This window comes from Spironucleus salmonicida, chromosome 2, assembly GCF_000497125.1.
Source record: "Spironucleus salmonicida strain ATCC 50377 chromosome 2, whole genome shotgun sequence".
Taxonomy (NCBI): Eukaryota; Fornicata; order Diplomonadida; family Hexamitidae; genus Spironucleus; species Spironucleus salmonicida.
The window spans coordinates 1,575,508-1,601,486 of NC_090597.1; the positions used below are offsets into that span (position 1 = coordinate 1,575,508).

Below are 25,979 nucleotides of genomic sequence, written 5' to 3' on the forward strand. Positions count from 1 at the left end.
TAAAGTAATATATTATACAAATTAAATCATTATTCATCAAATTTAAAATTTAATGGGTTTAACTCTTAAGATGACGTCAAGGGCGAAATAGCTCTAGCTTATAAATTTTTATTTGGATCGTCGAAACTAATTTCTGCATTTAAAAGATAATTAGCCTCATCTGTAATCATATTATTTATGTTCAAAAATTTATTAATTGCACTTTTTAATTACTCTTTAATTTAGCTTTACACTTCTGGGTATATAAAAACACAAAAACAAGTTTCCTTAAAGATATTAGGCATTAACATATCCTGAGTGGCTACGTTATTAATAACTACTGGACGCGTAAATTTAGCAGGAGTTTATGACGAAAGAGATTTACTAGTTTTAGAACTAATACTTCGAGCAATAGATTATGCTCTATTACCGTATTATTCCGCAAATTATGTTGGTGTAAATACAGTTTACTTATTATGAATTGGTAAAAAATCTAGTGGGTTTTGATTTTTAACGCCATAATTAATATCAGCTACAACTACTTCAAATAGTTTACTATCAACATTAGAAATTTTAATAAGTTATTCTTTTGCATATTACTCACGTTGTTAGGAGGAAACTTTTTCAGTTAACTTACAATCTTTTGTTATTGAAAGTTCAAAAATTATATCTGGCGTCATATGATAATTTAAAATTTAAAAACTTTTACAGAGTTCTTTATATTTTTGATTTTAATCTTCAACTTGTAGCTATACATAATATAGAATTCTGTCATCAGGAAGTGTATCTTTTCTATATAATTATCCAATATCCAACAAATTTGATTTAATTGAAGCATCAAAAATTTTACAAACTATTTCATTAAATGCTAATATTTTCGAGTTTAAGTAAATAATTTTATTAAGCACATATCTGGAATGATAAACCTGCATGATGTCAAACTTAGTCTTTTGGGATGACGAGAGGTAGTACTTTCCAGTGCTGTCTTTGGGGTACTTGAAGATGGATTGGTTTTTTAAAATGCGGATAGGGTCGATGGTGAGGCCCAAGCCAACCGACCTCGAGTCCCGCAGCAGGTAGTCCATCTTGTCAGTATCCAAGCCGTTGACGGAGTTGGACACGATCTGGTTCAGGAAGAAGTACTTCTTGAAGGTCTCGTCGTCGGCCTCCTGGCCCGTAATCAAGCTGCACACACAGTCGATATCATGGTCGTCCATGCCCACATCCATCTTGATACGCTGCATCATTTTCCGGAACACATCACAACCGATGCTCTCGTGGCAGATCTGCTTTCCGTCTAGTTTGATGTTGTTTTTATGCAAGATCTGTTCAAACAAATGGCTGAATGGCCCGTGGCCGATGTCGTGCACCAGCGCCGCCGTCTTCACTATCTTCGTAACTCTGTCGCTCAGGCTCTCGGGCAGCTGGGCATTGAGGTGGTCTAGCGCTATCTTCGTCAGGTGGTACACCCCGAGCGAGTGCTCGAATCTGGTGTGATTTGCACTCGGATAAACAAGATATGCCATTCCGTTTTATCTAAGATGTCTTAATCTTTAAAACTGTGGTGTTTTTATTATTTTATAAGCAAAATCTTCTAGTTGAATACTATTATACACAGGATCTTTAACTTCTTTCAGTGTCATTTTAAAGAAGAGAAATACTATTGTACTATATCTTTAATAATATTATATATATTTTTGTTCTATTTTAGAAATTAATTACTGTAAAACATAATTGTTAACATTAACAATTGCTTAACTTTCTCTCTTTTAATAAATATAACAAAACATGGAATAACAAAGACAATCATTCTTAAATTATTTAGAACCACTTTTCATTATTATTAATTAATGACGAAATATCATTTTTCCCTTAACAGTGAGGACAAACTGCAATATTTTAAATCTAAATATTGTTTTACTCTAAAAAAATACTCATACAATCTATATGTGAATAACATCCACACCCTAAATACCATCCTTGCAGAACAGATGACTTAGTACAGATGAGGCAAGTTGGCATTTGCGAAACACCCCTATAAGCAATATTTTCTACTAATTATTGATTATTGTAAAAGTCACCCCCAATAACCTCTAAACATGATTGCTAAAACTAAATTTCTTTAGTGATATCAGAAATGATTTAATCGCCAACTTTGGTTGAGAGAAGTTAATTAATTGGAAGTAATTATCGTAAATCTATGCATAAATCAGAAATAGATGGATTTTCTGTATCTAAGTACTCATGTAATGCCTGTAATAATATATCACCAGAAATTTTAATTTTGAATACTGGATAAAAATTTAAAGTCTTAATTGTAAATTAAGGTATTTGTTTAACTAATTTAATTGTAGAAATAATATCAGTATCATGCTTATGTGTTAAAATATTGAATAAAACTTAGAATGCTACTGATTTTGAATTCTTTATAAAATTATAACTGGTAATAATTTTTCCATCTGAATTACATTAATAATTTTGAAATGATTAAATAATTTCAGAATATTCTAATAGCTCATTCGCAAATGTTAGTATAAAATTCTAAATTTACTTTGTATAAATGTAACAGTCTTCATATTCTGAACTAGCAATGATATTAGTTAAAAGAATATATAAAAAATATTTTTCTATTTATAACACATTTTATTATTCAATAAATTAAATAAAAAGTTTTTCTTAATTTATTATGAAATTTCTAATATGCTACTGTTATAATAAAACTTCATTGGTATAGATTATTTAAACAACACTGAAATATTACTATACATTTTAATCCTAAATTATTTCTTAACTTAAAATAGATTAGTAATTGTAGGTTTGACTTAAATATTAGTGAACTATGTTATTTAGACTCAATGATCTAAACAATGGGAACATAGCTTAAATACACTTTTCAAATATGGTTTCATTTTGTTAATTTTCTAAAATAATATCTATAATTATAGATCCTCTTTTATCTATTTCGATTCTATCTATATACCTCAACATACTAAAATATAATTTATGGTCTTTAGCAAAAGTAAAACAACTTAATATATTTTGTTCTATATCAAGCATTTAGGCGAATGTATTGTCGAACTAACCAGATCGAGTAAACAATTTAATAAGTGACAAATTAAGATACTTGGGATTTAAACAATGATCTTACTCTGATTTCTTGGATATATCTAAGGCTTATTAGATTTTGAATATTAAAATATTTTCTGGATATGCTATAGATAAATCATCATAATGTTCATAAAATGCCCTATAATCAATAATCAATAATGAATCCACAATCTATTAATGCTACTACTTTGTAAGTAAAGAATAATCAGCAACATATTTTAGAATACTATTTAACAAACCAAAATTGGTAAATATTGATATATATTTGTTTAATAATTTTTATTTATCAGTACTTAGTTTATATATTGAATCAAATAGAAATAATGCTTCATTGTATTTTTTTACTTATAGCAATAATTATATAGCATTTTCTAGTGGACTAAGTAATTATGAAACAGAGTATTAACAAACATAATCAATTATACTTGGTAATATTTATTCCAAAAGTTCCATAATTTGATTATCTATTTACTACTAATTACTACTTTCTAAACAAAGATTATACAATTTATTAATGCTAATTATAATCTAATCTAATGTTGAAATGTTATTAATAAACAATATTTTATCTTTTTGTAATAATAAAATATGTTATGCTAATGGTCTATGATCTGAAGCTGGAATGTATCTTTTGACTTTATTCATATGAACTTAATCTAATCCTATCGTCTATTACTTTAACTAAATCGATTAAAATAATTCACCTTGTAAAGAAAATAACAATAGTTACTGCGATTCTCCATCAGTTAATATATAAATCATCTAGTTAATTAGTAAAGAACTGTAAATAATATAGTCATCCATATCTATACAAGATAGAACCGCAAGTTAATTGGGCTTTATGTTAAAAGAAACTCTATCTAGCTAATACTATTTTAAAAATTCTGATTATAATTATGTGTTCAATAACACAATAAAAACTTTATTATGCCAGCTAATTAAGGCTATAGATTCTGTTATAGTAGCAAATGGGAAACATCCACAATTACAAGGTGCAGGTAAGCAATTTTTAATTGTATGCTGATCGTCACAGAATAAAAATTAAGATAATTCATTCGACCTTAAATTATATATTTCTAAAGTTTAATTAATGTCTAAAATAAATGCATAATCACCAATTATTTAACAATATAATTGTAGCTTTTTTTAGTATATAAATATATTCTCGTTCTTCTTTTTAAAAATTTAATTAAGGTTATTCTATTTACCATAAAATTAAATACCATCTAAATTTACAATAACCTTTTGATCTTCAAAAAATTATGCATAAAATGTACCATTAGGGAAATTTGCATCTGTTATTTGCAAAGAGTTATATTCAATAAATTTCCATTAAATACCATCAGATACTAAAAATTGTGTCTATTCTGATAAATAATGTATTTAAATTGATATTATTGGTCTTTTAAAGACTTAAATTTACTATGTTACTAAATTTTATGGATTAAAAATAAATAACTATCCGTTCTAGCAGCCATATAATAATCTGATATCCTAGATGCATTAAAAAACTTTTTAAATAATAGGTACATTCTATTAAAAGTTAAATGGTAAATATTCTTCAATAATTAAATCAGTCATTTTAATTAATTAATATTAAAATAACTAATATAAATTAGTTATTATAATTATTAAAAATTACAAATAAATATAACTTTTACCAGCAATACGTTTTAAGTTCCAACAATCAATATTATTGATGTCATCACTGAAAAAAATGAATTATCACTATTTAACATATTCATGATTAAATAAACCTATAATTTTATACAATAATCCCGTACAAATAAATAGATAACGGTAAAGAATTACTAAATTTTTTAAATAAAATTATACTTTAAACATATATGATACAATCAGTATAGAATATTTAGGATAATTATAAGCTTGCATGCATTAATTTATCAACAAGAAGATAGTACTATAATACATTTACTTTTCAGTAATATAATAATGCTTATATTTATATAATGTTAAGTATTAAATTTCTTGCTCATATAAATAATATTTAAGTATAGTTTTTCAAGTAATATAAAATAAATCATGCTTTCCTTACATTAAAATTTATTATTAAGATTTAAAATAATACTAAATATTTTATTAATATGTGACTAATTATACTAATTAATTTACTATTATGTTAACGTATATATCCGTTTATAAAATATTTAACGACTGATAAACTATTAAAATAATTCATAAGTTATCAAATATTCTATTTCATGTTAAAATAAAGTCCTAAAATTGATGTAAATATAATTTTAATTATACTGTATATTTTTGTATTAGTTTACTAAAATATAATTTCTAATAATAAGTTAAAAATGTTATTTAATTTTTAAATAAAATATAAAATTATATAATAAATGCACTTTATAATACCATTCCAATATTTAAAATGTCAGGTGATATTTCACATTCTTCGGCTACAGAAATTTCGTCAAAGGTATCTAACTCTAATGATTTTACTGATATATTTGCAATTAATAGAGGTATTGCTTAAGTTTCTTCTACATCCTAAAAATCATAATTGGCATGTCCAAAAAAAAGTTTTTAATGCGATTAAATCAATCAAAGTAATTATGAAAGCAGAAGTTAAAGTAAATTAAATAGTTTTAGTAAATAAGATCCAATGATATCAACTTCTGGAATAAAGAAATCTACCCTTACTTTACCAAATAAATCTATAAATGATAGCTAAATATCTTGGCAAACTTACTAATCCTAGGTTAATATTCTCAATGAATCTTCATAAAAAATTTCAAATATCTCATAACTTTCCTTTAAAAGTCAAGCTGAGTCATCTAGTAAGCAAAACTTTCAACCTAGTAGCAAGATTTTCGATTAAAGCATTGACCAAAGTATTAATTATTAAATAGGTAAATAGTCCAATAAAAAGCAAAAATCAGTTATGAGCTAACTTTCTACTCTTTCAATACCTAAAAAAATATAATCTCCTGCTCCTCTTCCAGATACGTTAATTATGCCACAATAAAAGTAACTTCCACCAACATCCCATAAAATTGCTGCATCTTAGGCACTGTTACACGATAATAGTTTTGTGAACCCAATTAAAGGCGTTAGTTCTCAATAGTTTGACCAAAAACAAATTTCAGATTTGTATATGAACGAAACGTCAATTCTGTCATCTTCAAATATTTCTAATGCTTCTTCTGTAAAGTTTCCAAGCAAATCTATCTCTAGTTTCGCTTCTTCCGTATTTTAAAAACCAAAAACTGTTATTTCATAGTCTACTCGTCAAATTACAAAACAAGACTCTTAATTTGAGACCACCCTTAAATAACCAAATATGAGTTATCGTAATCTACCTGTTTAGGATGCTTCACAGTTATGCTTATTATCAAATAACACAAAGACAAAGCTGAGTTTGGTTTAGGGCAATGAATCTGTATAAAATAGTTCAATGTACAGTACTATTGTTGCAGTAGTTACTTAATAATAGGAGGTTGATATAAATAATGTTATTAATGATAGTAAGTTAAAAATTGATTAGCTTAAAAATTAAGAGCTCTTAAACTAAGCAAATAGCAAAGGGGGCACTGAGATTATGGAGGCTATTAAATTATTAGAAATTTAGATCATCAGATTATAAAAATTATATAACCCGTAAAGCAAGAGACAACTAATTTTTAATGCTCTTTTCAAAATTGGAGGATAGTTGTCAAAATGATTATATTAATATTTTATATTATCATCACTCTTTGTTGTCTTCACCGTCACCATCTTTTTCTAAGCAACTTTTAACCCATTAAATTGGATGAATGTAGTTCATACCACTACCAAAGAAACTGAAGTATAAATGATTACAGGCACTTTGATATTCTTTATATTATAATGGCTTAGCTATACTTTTTATGCTATCTTCTATATCACATTTATAATTCAAACTTATCAGCTCTCCGATTGAAGTTAAATTCAAATTTGTAAAAGGACATCCATGGTACTACCCCTTTCCTGGAATTTGATCAATAATCCTTTCACAGCCACTACAATGAGCACCCTTCCTAGCACCAACCTATCCATAAACATGTTTAATATTATACGCATACTCTTTATTAAACTTATCTATTGTAATTTTTCCACCTGCCGTAAATGCTGATTAAAATAGCAAGATAGTCTCTTCCATACTCATTCCAGCGTCCCTTAAAAATGTCGTTAACTATAGTCTTCCTTAATATTGTAAATGAGCATTTTTCTACATTTCACGGATCAACCTAACAGCACATAATGGTATTTTTTTCTATTAAATAACTCCATTAATTGATGCAGCGTTGATACCACTAGCAAGCTGGGATTGAACAAATGATACACCATGTCTGTTCTGGCGTATCTTTGCTAATAAGTCTAAAAATACAGAATTCGCCTAAGAAGCTATTATTTGGCAGTTTTGCATTGATTTTTAATAGTTTTATGAAAATTTCGCCAAATTCAATAGCAGAATAGATGTGCTTGTAATAAAAAACTACGAATTTACTACTGGAAATTTGAATGAAGCCAATGCCGGTGCTAACAAGTTGAAATCAGATTTTAAAGTACACTAATAGGAAGGATTAAGTGCAATAAGCATATCAGCTAGTCGCTATTAAGGTCCAAAGTCTACATCCTATGGTTTTAAAAGGCTCAGCTTCTAGGTCAAAAACTGGCTAAAATGTGCTGTTTTGACCTACTAACGTGCTAATAGCAAACACTACTCCGCTTGTAAATGCCAATCTGCAGCTTCTTACGAGACTGAAAACGCAAATTTTAGTGTCCAAAAAGATACCAAATCAACATTTTCCTAGTTCAACTCCAGAACTTCATGGTTTTTGCTCGCAAATTGGACATAAATTCTCTCACATTCTTCAGGAGTGTTATTTGCGAAGATGGATTTAATTTTATTGAATTCACGTAGAAGTGTCAAACGTATGTTTGATATTGTTGTGATTTTGTCGATTCGCATATTAAACATGTTATTTGGAGGTATCGCGTAAAGTGTTGACATTAGGAAGGGATTATGTAACTATATTAACTATATATTAATTATTATAACAGTAAAATTAATATTTATAATTTCATTTAAATTAACCTAAGATTTAAGAGAAGGCTGCCATAAAGCCTTTATCAGAAGAATACTTGGCTGCAGCTGATGGGTCTCGAGCTACTTCTTGCAGTTTGAGCTCGAATTCTGGATCTGATAGTGCTTGCTGCAAAATTTGGTTTTGACTAAGCTTTTCTGCCTGCTTATCATCCATATTATTAGCTGCTTTGAACAAATTCTAGAACAGAGGTGTCTGATACACTGGATTATCTCCGTAGTTCCGCTTTACCTCCTCGTTCATTTTTTCCTAATTGGATTTTTCCCTAGTTCTTTCCGCCTCCTCTGTAGCCTGCTTTTTCTCTGCATATGCTTCCTCAAACGCCCTCTATTTGTCGTCCTGCCTCTTGATTTTGCCGTAAATAATTTTTATTATCTCCGTGATTTCCTCATCGTTCTCGAGCTGCAACGCCTGCTTGAAGCACGCAATAGCCTGGCCGTACTCCATCAAAATATCATTGCATTTCCCCATCAGCTTTAGGGATTTGAAGCTGGGGCCCGCACGCTCAATCGATAACGCGCAGTCGCGCAAGGCCAGCTGGAAGTCGCCGTCCTGAAGGAAAAGCTGAGCTCGCGTGTTGAGGAAAATAGCGCTCGCAGGGAACATTTCGATAGCCGTCGAAATCTTCACAAGCGCCTAGTCCACATCCTGCATCTGTAGCGCCTGCTGGCGCATTTCAAGTGCAGAATTGAGCAGTGCTTCGTCGAAAGTCTTGCTTGGGTCACCTATGGGCAGCTATCTGCGGTCGAGCACTGGGGTGTCGGGCAAGCCTGCTAAATCTTCGAGTTCGGGCATTGAATCGGAGTCAGACATTTGGTCAAAAGTGGATTACGAGTATTGTACAATAATACAGATTTTCACTCGAAACTGAATTGGCAGTATTGGGAAAACTCGGCTTTAAACTATGAAGCTTGGTCTACACTTGAATTAAGCCAGTCGTAGCTGCATAGCTTCTCTAAAAATTCATATTCTAGGCAGTTTATTAGGCCGGCCACTGCATACTCTCTATTCCTGGCTGATTTAGCTCCTGTGAGCATTATGAGGCCCTTTAACGCTTTATTTTTAACAGACTGGTAGGGCATTTTAGCGCATTCCGATAGGAAAATTGTTAAAAATTAAACGTGTTTAAGCTGTGTTGCCTTGTTCTTAATGATATTGAAAACAAGTGGCATTAGTTTCGTTATTTATGCATCAGCGGGGGTGTCAATTTTATATAGGAACTAGCTTAGGAGTTATGTGGCAGCAAGCTATAATTGAGCGACATAAGATACTTAAGAATTCTGTTAAAATATATCAGTACAAATGGTTAAAATCTCTGAGGGTTAGAAATTTTTAATAATAGTAAACATATTGTCTTCATCCTTAGGTGAAGCATTTCCGAAACAAAAAATTAAATTTTGAAGCAATGCATTTTTAAATTGCGTATTTCCAAATAAATCATAGCATAGTTCAAATCCTTTTTATAAAATTTAATGATCTGCTTAATTCATTAATAACTTTATCTACTCATCATCTATATTATTCATATCAAATTATTATTCATCTGATACATTCTGTTGCTGATCAAGCGTATACAGCCCAGTGTACATATCCAATTTAACTATATCTAATAATTCTATTACTAAATATTGATTTTTAGTATCATAATAAAGTCGTTTTGCTGCTGTTAATCTTAAAAACTCTATTCTAGAATGCATAAATTCTATAAACGCTAATTTGTAAGTGTTAGATAAATTAAATTCTTAGTGAGTTTCGTTCAGGGTAGTGAGAGTAATGTATGCTTTTGTCCTAACCTAAGCTCCAATATCACCTCTGCTATCATTTGAATAATCACCTAAAGCTAAATTTATAATCGTAATTATATTATCAATATCTTTAATGTCAAAATCTTTGTTGTAATAATCTAAAATTTCTAATACAAAAATTCTTTATATATAATTTTATGCATCTTTATACGTTTTCATGATTTAAATAAGATATTAGAAAAATTTAGTCTTATTAATATAAAGAATATCTTTATTTTAATATTACATTGCAATAATATTTGATATATTAGTATTGTCAAAATCAAAATCTTATTATTTTAAACATCTGCCTAGTAATATAATTTCGCCTGAAAAGCTATCTTAAAATGATGTTACTGAAATGTTAGCAAAAGACTATCTAACGTAAAACTCAATATTTTACGTAATGAATAATTAACAATATTAATTTAACTGTAAATCACCAGAAAAATTAAGTATTAATTTCTTTAATATACTAGCTACAATATCAATAAATTATAGTCTTGCGGCTGAATTATTAATATCAATAAATTATTCAGCAGACTAAATTAATTAGTAAAAATTAGCATCAGTTTTATAGTATTATAATAATTCTAAGCACTAACATATTTCTACCCAGTCATCTGAATTTTTTAAAACTTATTAGATAAATTCATAATATGATTGGTTCTTAAGCTAACTAAAAACCTTACCAGCTAATTTTCTTTATTCAATATTACTACTAAAAGAATAAATATTAACTAAATAGTATAAAACAATATTTTCTATATCAGGAACAAGGCTAACTACCATTTTAGCTATATTATAACTATTAACTATATTTCCTAGACTATAGTAATCTAACATGCTACTAGTAACAACACCTTCTATGAACATTTCATTATGCCTACCACTTAATTCCTAATAAGCAGCGCCAGCGGCTCTTCGTACCAAAATTTCACTATCTAAGCATGCAACAGCCAGTAAATTTCCTTAGATTCTGATAAAATTTTATTTGCCAATCTCTATATCTGAATAACTTCTGGCCAAGCTCCATAAGCAGTAGCAACAACTATCTTTTACATTCCCACAACCTTTAAAAGTACATGTTAGTCCGTCTATTAATATATTAAAAATACGAACCAAATCCTCACAATTAATTAATCTGTTCCGTAGCATTTCTCCAACGCATAAAATAGCTCCCGATTGGGTTTCTGCAGTTTCACCTGCTTAAATCAAATCTAAAACAGCAGCAATAACTTCATTCGCAAATATTCTTGGTAGCTTTTTGGTTAAAGACACCAAAGAAATCGCGGCAATTTGGCGAATTTCCTAAAAGTCCGAAGATAATGAAATCAATAATAAGTGGATTAACGCATCAAAAGATGGTTCCACATTAAATCCAGCTAGTTCTTCACCTTATGTCAAAAACTCATTTCTGAATGTTTTCAAAAGCATTTTTTGAGCACGTCTAGATGAATAAATAATAATTATTTTGGTGAGAAGTATATTGTTATAGGATAAAAAAGAAGTAAATTTTGTAATATTTGGTTGATCTATTACTGTATAATAATCAATTTACATAAATCTAATTGCATATGAAAAAAGTTAAAAGGCTGAAATAAGTAGCGGGGATGGTTTTGTAGATTAGTTAATAAGATTCTTATATATTTCAAATTATTCAACTCCAAATGTATTTATTAAATCTGGCCTTGTAATAAATCTTGAAAATACTTCTACAGAAATCTATGATATTTTATTCCCTAATGAAAAATTCTTTGTTAGTATATTTTTAATTTATTCAGTAAAGTTACCTATTGTATCTAAGTTTAAAGGTGTCATAGACATTACATTAAGCCAACTTAAAACAACATAATTTAGTTATTGTTATATAATTTCCTATGAAAGATTTTGATTTACATCAAAGTTTAGACCTTCTCTTTGTGTTAAAGTTTCTTTAATACTATTTAATTCGTCAAAATTAAATTTATCAATGATACTGAAATAGTTCAATAGTTTTTCGAAAATTTGTACATCGTTTGGAAAATAAGATTAAATTACCTAATTACCTCTAATTTGTAATAAACTATATAGAAACATAAAATAATCTATATTTTTAAGGTACTAATTGCGTATTTACGAACTAAGTACAATTATAATTTCTTCAAGAAGCTCTTTTATTATCGAATCAATTTATTAAGGCTTCTCTAAAAATTTTTTTGCATACTCATCAAATTTACAACCTCTACTAATCTAGGATGTAATTGTTTAGTCAGAGTAATTCATCTACTGAAATACATCAAGTAATTCTTTAGGCTAGTTCATTTGTAAATAGATTATATATAATATGTCATATAATAATTTAATATTTCACTCACATCCTAGTTTAGTGCAAATCTTCTACAATAGTAGAACTATATTTGATAATATTTCAGTATTTAATTATTATTGATTTGGCTATACTGAAAAGTGTGGCACTTATTCTAACATACTGATTCGAATCATTTAACTATCATTTCTAAAATTCTCATATCGTTAAAGAGCATCTAGTTATTTACATATAATTGGTAATTCTACAACTTCAATTTCTTGCGTAACTTGTTTTAATTTTTTTAATGGTATACTTTCAGTAATTTTTTGAATAGGCTCCTTTTAAACAAGTTTTGCCTATTTTATTTATTTTACATGCACAGATACCGTCGATTTTTTGATAATATCAGTTTATGACTGTTACTTTACTACATTCTTTATCTTATTAAATGGAACATCAAGCAATAACTACTTTCTTTAAAGTATATTAAAAGATCTATATCGTGATTCTGGATAATTAGAAGGTAATACTGCTGATCTAACCCGTAGCCCCAAATATCCAACAACATAGTCTTCCAGCTTATAAAAATCCAGTAATTCATACTTAAATTGAAAATCGATTAAAGGTATCATAAAGTAACATTTTAATGAAATTTTAATCTGAAAAGTATATCCACTTTATTAAACTGCATTAATTTTACCGTCATATATAGTGGTATTATCTGTGAGGTTGAAAATTCCTTTACTAGTAACACCATATATAAATTTTGAATTTGAATTAAGTAGAAGTAGATCATTTACTACTCTCTAATTCTTTTTTTATCCATGAATATCAATTTCCACTAGATTATTATCTACCCAGGCATAAATTATATTACCTAATATTGCTTGAAATATAGGTTATGGTTATACAACATCCTTTTTAATCAAAGTAATACTTGTTTTACTAAATGAATATAAATTACTGTTAACTATTTTAAATGCTCCATATTAAGAAACACAGCATTATGATTTTAATGGTTCCACAGATAAATTTAACGTTGCCTAGTTAGTCAATTTATTTTTATTAATAATAATGCCTTCGCTATCAACTAGATATGAATAATCATTATCATAAAAGTACATTCCCTCAGAAAAGTAATAGTTACAATATACCCATTTACTTCTTGGTAACATCATTTTCGTACGAATTCATAATACATATATAAATATATAATATGTAAAATATTAAAAACAGATCAAAGGTAAATCTCTCCTACATCATATCCACTTGCTTTTGCTTTATAAGGATTTTCAAGAGCTAGTTTTCTTTACTAAACTTCTCGATTTCTTTTTGCATCTTCTACTAGTCGTTTCTTTTCAATAATTTCTTATTCCATTTCATAATCTGTTTACCTTTTTCTTTCTAAAACAGCTTTATCTCTTGATTTAATTGCATTTTCTCGTTCTTATATTTGTTTATCCTTTACACTCATTTTATTAGTTAAATCTGTTTATCTTGCTGTTTATTCCATAGTTTTAGCACTAGGCAATCTCTTAGTCTGAATATGTTCGTTTGCTCTAAATGCATTTATTGTACTTTTTTTCTCTTTAAGTTACTTCATCCTTTCCTTTAATGCATCTAATTTCTCATTAGCAACGTTAGACATAGTCTTCGCTTATTATAATTCCATATTACGTCTACTTTCTTTTTAATAAATTTACTTCTCAAATGATATTTTAACCTCTTCCGCCCAAGAACTAACTTATTCAGCAACTCTCTAAAAAATACTACTATCATTTGTAATATTATTTGCTTTTCTGGCTTATGCTAATGCTTATTTAACAATATTAAGTCGATCTTATTTTTCTTACAGTGCACGTGCCTCTTCTTCTTTTTCTGCTTAAATTCGGTTCTTTTTGTTTTCCAGCATGACAATTTAATATTCCTTCATCTTTCCTAACCTCTCTCTTAATTCTGTTAAACTCATTTCATTTAATAGGCCTATATTCATAGTTTCCGACGGATCATATTTTTCAGCAAGTTTAATAAATCTATCTGCCGCAGCCACCTCTAAAAATGCTTTAATTTATTTTACTAAATCCACTTTCTCCATTTATTAAATTTCACTGAGTTCTTTAGCATTCTGTAACATGTCCTAGTTTGTTGACTTAGCTTAATTTACTTCTGCTTTCTTTTACTCCAATAGGTCCTTTTTAGCCTTTTCAAGAGCAAGTTGGTTTTCTTCTTACTACATTCTTATTTTTTCTGCTCTTGCAGCTTCTTCTTATTCTTAATTTTCATAGAATTCTATCATTTCTTCCATTTTTTCTAAATTTTATTCTGCAACCACTGCTTTTTTCATATTTTATGCTAATTTCTATGCTTATTTGGCATCTTCTAATAATTTTTAGGCCATAACTTTTCGGTTTTCTACTTCTTATTATTTAATTAATTGATCTTTCATATCCATAGCTCTTTTCCAATTATCGAATTCATAACTATCATGTAAGCCTGCGCTATAAAGTTCTAATTAATCTGCCTCTTCTTTCATTTTTTTCTACAAAAGTTGATCTTCTCTAAGTAACTATGCTTTTGTTTGTTTAACTGGTTGGGGGTTGTTAGTTATTATTTTCTTTGGCTTTTTTGGAGGTAAATTCTCATTTATCAGTGGCAAATCTAATCTTTTCTTAGGTAAAGCAAATCTAGTCATACTCTCATCTGTAACAGTAGTAGATTATCGTGTATTCATAATTTACTATATTCGTTCATTCTAAACTTCATCTAGAGACTTTTTATAGATATTGTAATCTAGTTCAAGAGCTTATACATTATTTTCAATTATTTATTTCTAACTTATTATATCTCCAGATTACGGTTTTAAATGAAATTCACTAAATGAAGTCGTTGGTAATTACTATGGTTTTCTATCTGTTTGTTCAAATGCACTACTCAATTAAACTACAAATTCAATAGCATTTTCATAATTAAAGTCAATAATACTTTTAGTCAAATGCTCAACAATAAATTTTTCATCAAAGTAGCGCTCTAATACATTTCTTAGTTCTGGATAAAAATTTGAAAGATGTGTTACTGGCTTAACTGTTTATGATAGTTTTGTATCAGCTTAAAAAGTTTGTTCAAAGTGAAATGTGGACTTTTCATAAACAAGACGTAAGAAAGCTAATATATTACTAGGGTTTTAAGTTTAAAGTATGAGTTTTAATTTCTTAAAATTATCTTAATTCAGTCTGAATATTAAGAAAAAGAAAAATATCTTATAATTTGTTTTGAGTGATGGATTTATATTAGAATTTTCTGCAAATAGTAAATTTATACAATCTGTTAAAAGAGATGAATGCTCAACTATACCCGAGCAAGTTTCTAAAATAAACTATCTCTCTTACTAACTAAGAATCTCTTATTATTTTGTATCAGTTAATTTCTATATATTTTTAGCATGAGATGTATTTGATGCTTCATCTGCTAAATTCATTTTTTCGGTCTTCATTTTAGATAGAATTTCTTTTGCATGCTCATTAATTGATTACCTTTAGGGATTATAATTGCTAATAATATCGACTACAATATTAATTTGATCCGCAATTTTCATTATTAAAAAATGCATTAGATAATTATTATATTAAAATAAAAATCATTGTAACTTCCCACTAATTTCGATTATTGATAAAGTTATTTAATTTACCAGATCTGTCAATTTCTAACTTACGAGCATCTATTTATCAAAGTTTCTTCGCTATGTCAAAGTCCACTAATTTTAAACTTAAGGCAGCTCGCTAGGGTGTATGTCGCGAAATCCAATATTTAATGAAGAAACAATAGGTCGTTATGGAATGGATACTATACTTGATTGTTCATTATCCAAAGATATGTTTGATTAAAAAGACTATAATTGACCAGGAAAATTTAATTCAAAGTGAGATATCTCATTCAAGGATGATTAATTATTTATAAGTTATGTTGGTAATAATATATTACTAGCTGGACTAACTAGTCTAGGTTATATTTAAGATGAATTTTAAATTTTAGATTGATTTTTTTAAGAATGCGATGATGGGCTTGAAACTGAGTGCAAGAATGAAGAGTCAGAGTTGTTAGACATTTGGTTTTATTCTATATAAATAATATAATAATATAATAATATAATTTATGAAGTCATTATTGATTTATTCAAGAATGTGGCCACCTTAACTTGGATATGGTACTTATAAAATAACAGAAAGCTTATCAAAAGAGTCTCTTAAAATTGCTTTTGATGCCGGTTATAGACATATAGATTGCGCTGCATATTATGGTAATGAAGCTTTTCTTGGAATTGCTTTATCTGAACTTTTCAAAACCTACAATCGTAAAGATTTCTTTATAACTTCTAAAATATGGCCAACTATGATGCAAAATGTTAAAGACTAGCTTCTAATCACTCTACAGGACCTATAAATAGAATATTTGGATTTATATTTAATTCATTAACCTATCGTCTGGGATATGGACACTTAATCTATATCTAAAAAATCACTTGAATAAGTTTGGGTGGAAATGGAAGGTTGCCAAAGAGAAAATTTAACTAAGAATATAGGCGTTTCAAATTATTCTACCAAATTAGTCACAGAACTGCTGAATTATTGCACTATTAAACCATTTATGAATTAAATTGAGTGCTCACTTGAGTTTTAAAATGATAAGGTGATAAAGTTCTGCATTGAACATAATATTCACGTTACTGGATACCGAACTCTTATGAAATCATAAGGCACGTTTGATAATATTTCGGAATTAAAATAAATGGCGACCAAATATAACAAGACAATCCCTCAAATTGTTATTAAGTGGCATTTATAAAAATGGCCAAAAAACTATTCTATTTTGGTTAAATCTGCCAACAAATCTAGATGTCAGTAAAATATTGATATAAATGATTTCGCTTTGACTAAAGAAGAAATGATTTTTTTGTAAACTTTAGATTAAAACAAAAGAACTTGTCCAGGACTTCCAGAATGGAAATTAGAAATGAATGAATGAATATATTTTGCTTTATTATTTATAGTGCATTTCTACATTGAAAATTAAATTATTTATATTAATAAATTTACATAATTATTAGTATAAACTAAATGTATAAGTTTATTGAAAAGTGGAAGAATAATCTACTCTTTATAAAATACTTACTATAAAGTCACACATATAGGTTCGTCAAAATTTTCGTAAAAATATTAATTACTACTTTTTATTTATTTATTTATTTTAATTTTACCGCAATTTTGTAAATGGGTTGTGCTTCATCTGCTAAAGAGACAGCTTCAAATATTATACCATAAAAGACTAAAGATATTAAATCTGACCCTAGAGCTGCACCATAGGTAGCTCCTTAATAAAGAGGGCCTATGACTAGAGATATACCTCACCCTGAAGATAAAATGATTCATGAGATGCCTGCTGACGTGGCCTTAGCATATTAAATGTATACTTCTTAAGTAGTTGTTCACGCTACAATTAAATCTTTTGAATCTGGTATGGCTACAATGTCTATGCCACCTCAATGCTAATATATTCTCACCTTAGATGATATCACTGTTCTCCGTGGTGATTTACCATCTCAACCTTTAAAAATAAAGATTATTGGAGATGATAAGCCTGTTACTGGAACCCCTCTTGCCTTGTTTGGTGATTATGAAGAAGAATATTTTATGTTTAATGGCATGATTGTCAAATCTCTTGATGATATTAAGGCTGAGCTCAAAAGTAACCCATACGGATGGGTTAATTGTCAGTCACCCTTTGGTTATGATTTCCCAGTTTCATGCGATAAAGCGGGCGCTTTAGTTTGCCCTTCTACTTCATTCCCTTCTTTTAATTTAGAAGGATTTTCAGTACACGTTGAAAAAGTTATCCCCTCTGACGTTAACCCTGATGTTAATCCATTCGGTAATGGCAAGTTCCTTATAAAGGTCTGCAATGATAAACAAGACGCATAAGTATGCAAAAATTTATTTAAAGACAAGAATGGCAATATTTTATTTGAAGAGTCAATAATAGCTATTATTGGTGATAAACCTTATGTATGGAGCACTAAACTTCCTTCAGACGCTTCACAGGTTCAATTTGGCGTAGGCTAGACAGTATCTGGAGAAATTGACACGCTGAAGCTTAAAGAAGTTGAATGGCCATAAGGTGGAAGTAGAGTTTACTTTAAATTTGCCTTAGGTGATAAGATGGATCATGACTTTTTCTATTATAACTCTTCAGTGCATGATAGTATGAGAAAGTGATACTTTTATTATATTAATATATTGACTTTTTAAATAATGAATCACTATGATTTAGCTAAATTATTTCTTAACAACCCTGGCTAATTAGAGTATTAATGTAACGCTACTAGGTAGGAACTAAGATAGTTATTATTTCTTTAATCATAGAAAGCTTTATCTATATAGCAAGGAATATAGTAAATTTTAAGTAGTATGAAATAGGCTGAAGTATATACTGAAAAATTGAAATAGTATAAACAGTATGACTTATAATTATTAGAATAAGTAGGATATGCATTGAATGCCGCCAATTTAACAGCAAAACTACTTAAAAATTTATGCATGATTCCAATACAGGTTACTTAATTAAAACTGAAACTCCAAGAAGGTGGATACTCTTAAATTTAGTAATAGATAAGGGCCATGTAATAAGACATCTCCGATATTAAGCGTATGGCATTTATATATTAAAATGATCTAAAAACTAATAATAAATTTATTTAATTTGAATAAATGTAAAAAGTAATATAATCTTTTGATTCGTACTTCCATATGTTTGATATATTTTAAGAATCGACATAAGATTGGCTTATTAAAAGGGCTCCCAGTGAAATACTATTATAAGTATCAAGAGGATATGAACATTTCTTAGATTCATATATACACATATTACTATAATAAGAGAAAATTGAGCCGCTTTCGTTAGGAGAAATTTGGAAAAATATCTCATAAACAATTTATACTACCATAGGTTAATATTTTACATCTATAGATTTTTTAAATATAGATTTTAAGTTATTAAAAGAGACACTTTTCTAGTATTATTAGATTATTGATTAAATTATTGGTAAATTATTTGAGTTTGATGCGCCTCAGTATATTTTAACTAATTATGGCACATTGCATTATTCATAAAAATAAAATCTCTCATTTCATAGCCACTTTCCAATAAAAAGAGTATATGCATGTGCAATCCATAATTTTTTATCATTGAAACTTCTTGAATTTGTATCTTTTAAAATTAATAATTAGTAGTTAAGTGTAGATTTTATTGTAAAGTTATTTGATTTTGTTGAAGTTTACAATAATTTTCTTATCAAATACAAGTTTAATTATACAGTATTCCAACCGATTGAATTACTAAAGTTATAGTAGTTATAGATTGATCCCCCATTTTCATTTAATTTGAGGCCTTATTAGTTGATATAGATTATAAATACTGGATAATTAAAAGGAGGCAAATTTAATAGACAATAAAATTATTCTTTAAAGTCAGTATAATAACCATTAATTGAAATTGCAGAGCATGCTTTTAAATTAACTTTTGATGATTTTTGGAATGATAAAACTTCAGATATTGAGAGAATATAAATTTTAGAATAAATTCAAGGCAAAGATTTTTTTGTTCAAGGCTTAACTCTAGAATCGATATCATAGGGAATAGAGGAGGAATTTAAAAAATCTATTAAATAAAAATTCTTTTCTCTTATTTAAACAGCCACGAGCGAATACTCTAAGACACTTGCAAGTCCGTAGTAATTAAATAATAAATTTAGAACAACAATTCCTTCCGATTTTTCTTCCATATTTAATATGAATTTAATAGGCGATAATCATTCATTTACTTAAATTAAGAAATTAAACTTTATTGTATTTTAGGAGGCTTCTGATGCTATATACCAAACAGCTGCGTAACTTAATAAAAAAATATAAAGCTCTTTACCAAGACTAAATTTTTAGTCATTAATAGGAATTTCTGATAACCTTTAATTTAAAAATTTCTTTTTTGAATCAGACTATAAGAAAACTAGTAATTAAAATCTATTTAAAGTTCTACTACGAAACTAATAAAATACAACTAACCAACTTAATATTTAAAGGAAATAGGAGATTGAATTCAAGGATCCAATTCACAAAGAAAATTAATTTGATTTTTTACCACTAAATTCTTTAATTGCTTTGTGTAATGATTTTTTTGTATTTTAATAAATGTTATAGAACTTAAGTTTAAAAATCGATAATTAAGATTCTGATGATGTTTTATAAAAATCTGCATTTGCTTGTATGGACGTTATAACATCTTGTTGTGCAAGAATTTCATATATTATATGTTAAAAAAATACTCTGAATAATAAAATTCTGAAAATTGCATTCTAAGATACTGAATTACGTTTAGAACCAATTTGTAATAATATTTTTAGATAATAGTATGTTAAAACTACTTTTGGAGTTGAATTTGCATAATTTTTATGGAAAATGATAGAAAATAAAAAATTAAATGAGCTTGATGACAATTATATTGATATCTATGGAGAATTCGGGAAAAAACTAAAAGAATTGGAAGAAGTTTGTGTAAGTATTAAAATCAGACCAAATGATCTTAAAAACTGTATTGATGAACTACGGATGTTCTAATCACGAGAAATTAATTATCACATGAGCCTGATAAGTATATGTGTTTATTTTGCAAAAAATGATCAAAACTATGAGGAATTTATTCAATAAAAGGGAAAATCTAAAATAAAAATGGTACAAGATTGGAATTTTTATAGAGATTGTGGCGTCGTTGAAAGAGTAGTTAAGAGATTTATCGAAGAGTGAACTAGTATATTCACTAATATTTAGAATTATAATTATGATAGTTGCATGATAAGGAAAATTATATAATGTAATTCTTGAGTACATATTTTACTATTGATCTATTCTGATAAAAATTATGCTTTAAGTGATGATATTATAATGTATAAAATTCATACAATGCAAAAACTAATAACAAATTATAAATCTATAATTAAGTTAATATCATATTTAATCAAGTAATTAAGCCTGTAAAAGCGATTTCCGTTTTTTCTAATTATAAACATAACTAATAATATTATGGAATTATTAGTTTCTAGAATGGGAGTTTGCTATTCATATCCAACTGGTGAAACGATTCAAGTTGCATTTGACCAGAATGATTATTTCAAGTTCCTAGTAGGAAGCGATGAAGACTAAAATAGTAACATTAGTTATATAGAGCATATTGAATCTTCAACACAAGAAGAAATCTCTGACCAAAGCGAATTATTTGATATGCTAACGCATTAAATTAAACACTGAATTCTATTTTTTAGCATTTTTATCATTTTATAAAGACTGCTATCTGTTGCTCTATCCATTATAATATTATTTTCACTGTTATTTTATTTCATTGATGTTATTATATGATACATTCTATTTATAGGAAAATGCTCATAGGTGATGACGATGTATGCGATTTCTGTTTTTCTGGAGACTGCGATTCTGATGATCCTATAATTTATTGTGATTCATGTAATGCCTGTGTACATGCTTCTTGCTACTAAATAACTGGTGATTTACCAGAGTCATTTATTTGTGAGGCATGTGAAGCACACGATAGATAATGCTGCCTTTGCTATAATTCATCCCCTTTTATGATGCAGTAAATTAAATTTTCTAGTTTATATGCACATGCATTATGTTTTAGATTTGCGCCAACTTTGAACTTTGAATTTTATTAACGACTCTCGTGTGGAACTAGTTAAGAAGTAGTGGAAAATAAGATTTAAAGCAATATTTCAGAAATAAAATGTTCAATTTGTGGGTATAATGGAAATGTTCGTGACTGTTGTACGAGTTACTGCAAATAGTGTTTTCATCCATCTTGTTGTATTTAGAGCGGTGGAAAATTACTTATCCGTGAGACTGATACACATGAGTTTTTGTAATTATTGTGTGCAGATCATTCAAAATCTGATAATTTTTATATTGAGATCTGGCCAGGAATCGAAAAATTACTATACAAAAATTACGATTTTCCTATTGATTTTAATGAAGAGAATTGCGGTAATCTTATTATGAATGTTAATTGCTGTGAAAGTGAAGAAACTTTTTAAGAAAGTATTAAAATGTTTGGCATAAATGCATTAAGGTAGTATTCCCGATTGCTAAATTTTTAATAAAATAGTATGTTAAAAGTATAAAAAATTTGGCAAATTGTTAAAAAGAGACGAGTTAGAGATCCTGTTGAAGTTGGTTGTATTTTTAATTAGTCCATAGACCAAAAAGTATAAACTATATCATTTTGTTATCTAGGTAATAAAATTTAACTTCAAGTAATTTCATAGTTAATGTCGGATGACATTGATTTTAATGAAAAAAATGTTAATTTTACTTTTACATAGATTATAACCGAGAATGATTTGACAAAGCTCTATGTTTAAGGATTATTTCTGATAGGAATTCTAGAGGTTAATAAATTTGAAAGTATCTTTGGGTTTTTATTGTAAAAAGAATAATAAAATCTATATACCAATTGCTATTTCTGTGTATTTGATTTAGGATATTATTTGCAAGAGTTGGCTGGTTAATTGGGTATATTTGGTATTTAACTAACAACTTTTTTGGACGATAAATTATATAGTTATATTTGATTTTACAGTAAATTTTTGTGTAGGTCATATTATAATTTATTTATAACTGAATTCCATTTTTAAAATGAATATATCTAAGCTAATATATTATGTCACGTTTACTTCTGTTGCTAATTTCTATAATATTAGGATTAATAGCTATATTATAGAAAAATTTAATAATAATTATCACTAAGATGGGCATCTTCTATATAGTAAAATTACATCAAAACATAAATAGGAATTATCAATCTAAAATTTACTATCGATACCGTTCTAGTTTAAAAATCATCCATTACTTAGATAATATCATTAAAAATCTAACCTCCTTAAATTTAATAGATCTGGCACACTAAGTTTAAAATAAAGAGGCTGTAAGAACACTGAAAAATTAATATGCCTATAAATGAGAGTGAATTTAGAAGATTTCATTATATAATTATATCTGTCTCATCGTTTATTTCTGTCAAAGAAATGTCATTAACTAAAACAAATATATGATCATTATATTATAGATCAAAATGGTTGACTGTTAACTTTAATAACATCTCATCAGAAAAATTATTATCCTCGATTGTGAAACCTTTATTTTCTTAAGGTTTAAAATTGTGAGGTGACTAAAATGGTGTCCAAGTATTCTTCATTAAATACGTACGATAATTCTTGTTCAATAAAATTCTAAAGTGTAAAATACTTTAATAAATATATTTATATATTAATAATATAATTTTCAAATTTCTAAATGCAGATCGGAAAATTTGAGTTATTATAGTGGGCCGCACCATTAAATACTACCCCATAAAAATGGTCTGATATTAATCCTCATATGTATTACAAAATTAATTTTTTATTTAAAACATCATTCTCACCACTTTCAACATCAGAGGATTATAAATTATTTTTCTATTCCAGATAGGTACCAGAAATTTTAGATTGGGATGCAATTGAATAAGGGCGAGGTAGAGCAATATTTAATTTTTTAGCCTTTTTATACGTTATTGAATCAATAAAAGATGGAAATACAGCTCCTATTGAATTTGCTCTACCAGTGGACTAAAAGATCACTGATTATTTAGAGTCACCTGATGTATTAAAATTATTATAAATTTAAATAATGTCACCTTAAGTTTAGATTTCAAGTTCACACCAAAAATCTATATCCATTTCATAAACCGACGTGAAATTAGATAATTTTTTAACAGAGATGGATTCTTTAGTTCCAAATTTAGATGAATCAATAAGAGATAAAGCTCTATTAGCCTCTAGAGTATTGTAACGTGCAGTAGAACATGATTTAGATAAGGAATACTTAGATCAAGATTGCTAAACAGATATTTCTTATCGTGATCTTTCCAATATTATCATGAAAACATAGCAAAATACAAATGATTCTGTTTATACTGAATTATTATAAGAAAATATGGCACTAAAATAGTAAAACAAAAACTACGAAAAATTAGTGGACTTTTATCGCAGCTAAACACATGATAAGTTAAACTATAATTAATAATTTTATTAAACTATTTCACAATTATAAAAATAATCAATTTCTCTTGATCTTATATAAGAATTATAGATTGAAACCTTGGCTAATGTAAAGGTGTAAAAAATTATATATGAAAATATTTTAAAAATTAAATCTGCGCTATAAAATGAAGGTTTAAATATGTATTAAAAATATGAAATTTTCATTTAAAAAGAATAATTAGAATAAAGTTAAGTATCTGAAACACAATAAATTGTTGATTCATTCTCATAGTTAAGTTAATAAGTATAATTATTCAATACTAATATTTAAGACAATATAGAGAAGATGGTTGATTTAACTAAACATGTTGATATAAGTATAGATTAAAAACTTGAAGGTTTATGTTAAGAAAATAAACTATTATAAAATACAATTTCTATATTAGATAAAGATAATACCTAGTTAAAGCAGTTAAATGCCTAACTCATTACTAATACAAACGAAGATATAATGAAAGATCTTCAAACTGTTTTAATAAATAGTTCTGGTATCGAACTAACAGCATCTCTCATACAACTTACGTAGAAATTTTAATATTATATCCATAAATTTTCATTTGTATAAGACAGTTATACAAAGAAACTTAAAACTCTTAATTTAATTAATCTAGATAAAGAAGATATGTAGATTATATAATAATCACTTGATTAAGAACCAGAGGTCTTGTTTCAAAATTATGAGCTATAATTTTCAGATAAATTTAAAGATATTCTACAAACTTTGGGAATAAATTGCACATATTTTACCTCTTCTCCAATTTAATTTGACAATATTCCTCTAAACTAAACAATTAATATAATTAAATAAATTGAAAGCGATGGTATACTCCTAAAAGAAGAATCATTATAGTTATAGTCTTCTACTTATAAAAATTAGATTGAATAGTTAATACTTATAATATCTCAAATTTTGAAACAATTTACGAAGTTTAAAACTGAATTTAAAAATAAGCATCAGTCTTTAGTTAAAACCTGCAGAAACTTATAGATGTAATTAGTTAATAGGTCAGAAGAAACATCTTAGATGTTTACTTAGAAGCTTACTACGACAATTACATAACTTAATATTAATAAAGATGAACTTGAATTTTATAAATAAAAAATAACATCATAATAATAATAAATTACTTAGTTAATATAATCGTAATCTTTATCAGAATAAGCATAACTAGAGGCTAAAAGACTCTGGTAACGTGTTAAACAGCAAACATAATGTTTAGATTTATTTTAAGATGTTACTGATTAATTATTAAGCAATAATACATTTAATATCTAGTAAAAATTATAAGATATAAATGCTATCAGAAATTAAACAATTTAATTTGCTGAAAAATCTGTTTTCTAATGTGAAAGTTTATTAGCAATAGAAAGAAATCGAGCTGATTTAGAAAGAGAAAAGTCATCTGGCCTTAGAAACTAGATTGCTAGTCTGAAAAGTGAAATATTGGTTCTAGAAGAATTACTCTAGATGACAAAGTAAGACTGTAATAAAAGCATAGCAATCTGTTTCTAAGAAGAATGAACTATTACATTTT

The 25,979-nt window shown here is 27.4% G+C and overlaps 14 protein-coding genes across 14 annotated transcripts; 7 read left to right on the plus strand and 7 right to left on the minus strand. All coding sequences in view use genetic code 6, as the record gives it.

Annotated features, from left to right (window-relative positions):
* Positions 1–26: 26 nt before the first annotated feature.
* On the minus strand, positions 27–1,622 carry SS50377_22069 (DGTP triphosphohydrolase; the record flags this gene model as incomplete). The annotated part of the gene is made up of 1 exon (XM_067905961.1): positions 27–1,622. The coding sequence occupies one exon, from the start codon at positions 1,620–1,622 to the stop codon at positions 27–29; it is 1,596 nt and encodes a 531-aa protein (XP_067767278.1).
* A 163-nt stretch (positions 1,623–1,785) lies between these two features.
* SS50377_22070 (uncharacterized protein) lies at positions 1,786–4,668 on the minus strand (the record flags this gene model as incomplete). The annotated part of the gene is made up of 1 exon (XM_067905962.1): positions 1,786–4,668. The coding sequence occupies one exon, from the start codon at positions 4,666–4,668 to the stop codon at positions 1,786–1,788; it is 2,883 nt and encodes a 960-aa protein (XP_067767279.1).
* An 817-nt stretch (positions 4,669–5,485) lies between these two features.
* On the plus strand, positions 5,486–6,778 carry SS50377_22071 (uncharacterized protein; the record flags this gene model as incomplete). The annotated part of the gene is made up of 1 exon (XM_067905963.1): positions 5,486–6,778. The coding sequence occupies one exon, from the start codon at positions 5,486–5,488 to the stop codon at positions 6,776–6,778; it is 1,293 nt and encodes a 430-aa protein (XP_067767280.1).
* Positions 6,779–6,802: 24 nt separating this feature from the next.
* On the minus strand, positions 6,803–8,089 carry SS50377_22072 (DNA-directed DNA polymerase alpha, DNA primase subunit; the record flags this gene model as incomplete). Its single annotated transcript, XM_067905964.1, has 1 exon — positions 6,803–8,089. The coding sequence occupies one exon, from the start codon at positions 8,087–8,089 to the stop codon at positions 6,803–6,805; it is 1,287 nt and encodes a 428-aa protein (XP_067767281.1).
* A 70-nt stretch (positions 8,090–8,159) lies between these two features.
* Positions 8,160–8,996, minus strand: SS50377_22073 (Heat shock 70kD protein binding protein; the record flags this gene model as incomplete). The annotated part of the gene is made up of 1 exon (XM_067905965.1): positions 8,160–8,996. One exon carries the CDS (start codon positions 8,994–8,996, stop codon positions 8,160–8,162), a length of 837 nt encoding a protein of 278 aa, XP_067767282.1.
* A 44-nt stretch (positions 8,997–9,040) lies between these two features.
* On the minus strand, positions 9,041–12,271 carry SS50377_22074 (Tubulin specific chaperone D; the record flags this gene model as incomplete). The annotated part of the gene is made up of 1 exon (XM_067905966.1): positions 9,041–12,271. One exon carries the CDS (start codon positions 12,269–12,271, stop codon positions 9,041–9,043), a length of 3,231 nt encoding a protein of 1,076 aa, XP_067767283.1.
* Positions 12,272–12,316: 45 nt separating this feature from the next.
* On the minus strand, positions 12,317–13,435 carry SS50377_22075 (uncharacterized protein; the record flags this gene model as incomplete). The annotated part of the gene is made up of 1 exon (XM_067905967.1): positions 12,317–13,435. The coding sequence occupies one exon, from the start codon at positions 13,433–13,435 to the stop codon at positions 12,317–12,319; it is 1,119 nt and encodes a 372-aa protein (XP_067767284.1).
* Positions 13,436–13,494: 59 nt separating this feature from the next.
* On the minus strand, positions 13,495–15,747 carry SS50377_22076 (uncharacterized protein; the record flags this gene model as incomplete). The annotated part of the gene is made up of 1 exon (XM_067905968.1): positions 13,495–15,747. The coding sequence occupies one exon, from the start codon at positions 15,745–15,747 to the stop codon at positions 13,495–13,497; it is 2,253 nt and encodes a 750-aa protein (XP_067767285.1).
* A 686-nt stretch (positions 15,748–16,433) lies between these two features.
* On the plus strand, positions 16,434–17,276 carry SS50377_22077 (Aldose reductase; the record flags this gene model as incomplete). The annotated part of the gene is made up of 1 exon (XM_067905969.1): positions 16,434–17,276. The coding sequence occupies one exon, from the start codon at positions 16,434–16,436 to the stop codon at positions 17,274–17,276; it is 843 nt and encodes a 280-aa protein (XP_067767286.1).
* A 245-nt stretch (positions 17,277–17,521) lies between these two features.
* On the plus strand, positions 17,522–18,523 carry SS50377_22078 (uncharacterized protein; the record flags this gene model as incomplete). Its single annotated transcript, XM_067905970.1, has 1 exon — positions 17,522–18,523. The coding sequence occupies one exon, from the start codon at positions 17,522–17,524 to the stop codon at positions 18,521–18,523; it is 1,002 nt and encodes a 333-aa protein (XP_067767287.1).
* Positions 18,524–18,559: 36 nt separating this feature from the next.
* Positions 18,560–21,103, plus strand: SS50377_22079 (uncharacterized protein; the record flags this gene model as incomplete). The annotated part of the gene is made up of 1 exon (XM_067905971.1): positions 18,560–21,103. One exon carries the CDS (start codon positions 18,560–18,562, stop codon positions 21,101–21,103), a length of 2,544 nt encoding a protein of 847 aa, XP_067767288.1.
* Positions 21,104–21,379: 276 nt separating this feature from the next.
* Positions 21,380–21,604, plus strand: SS50377_22080 (uncharacterized protein; the record flags this gene model as incomplete). Its single annotated transcript, XM_067905972.1, has 1 exon — positions 21,380–21,604. The coding sequence occupies one exon, from the start codon at positions 21,380–21,382 to the stop codon at positions 21,602–21,604; it is 225 nt and encodes a 74-aa protein (XP_067767289.1).
* Positions 21,605–21,732: 128 nt separating this feature from the next.
* On the plus strand, positions 21,733–22,938 carry SS50377_22081 (PHD-finger domain-containing protein; the record flags this gene model as incomplete). Its single annotated transcript, XM_067905973.1, has 1 exon — positions 21,733–22,938. The coding sequence occupies one exon, from the start codon at positions 21,733–21,735 to the stop codon at positions 22,936–22,938; it is 1,206 nt and encodes a 401-aa protein (XP_067767290.1).
* A 721-nt stretch (positions 22,939–23,659) lies between these two features.
* On the plus strand, positions 23,660–25,966 carry SS50377_22082 (uncharacterized protein; the record flags this gene model as incomplete). Its single annotated transcript, XM_067905974.1, has 1 exon — positions 23,660–25,966. The coding sequence occupies one exon, from the start codon at positions 23,660–23,662 to the stop codon at positions 25,964–25,966; it is 2,307 nt and encodes a 768-aa protein (XP_067767291.1).
* Between the last annotated feature and the right edge of the window lie 13 nt (positions 25,967–25,979).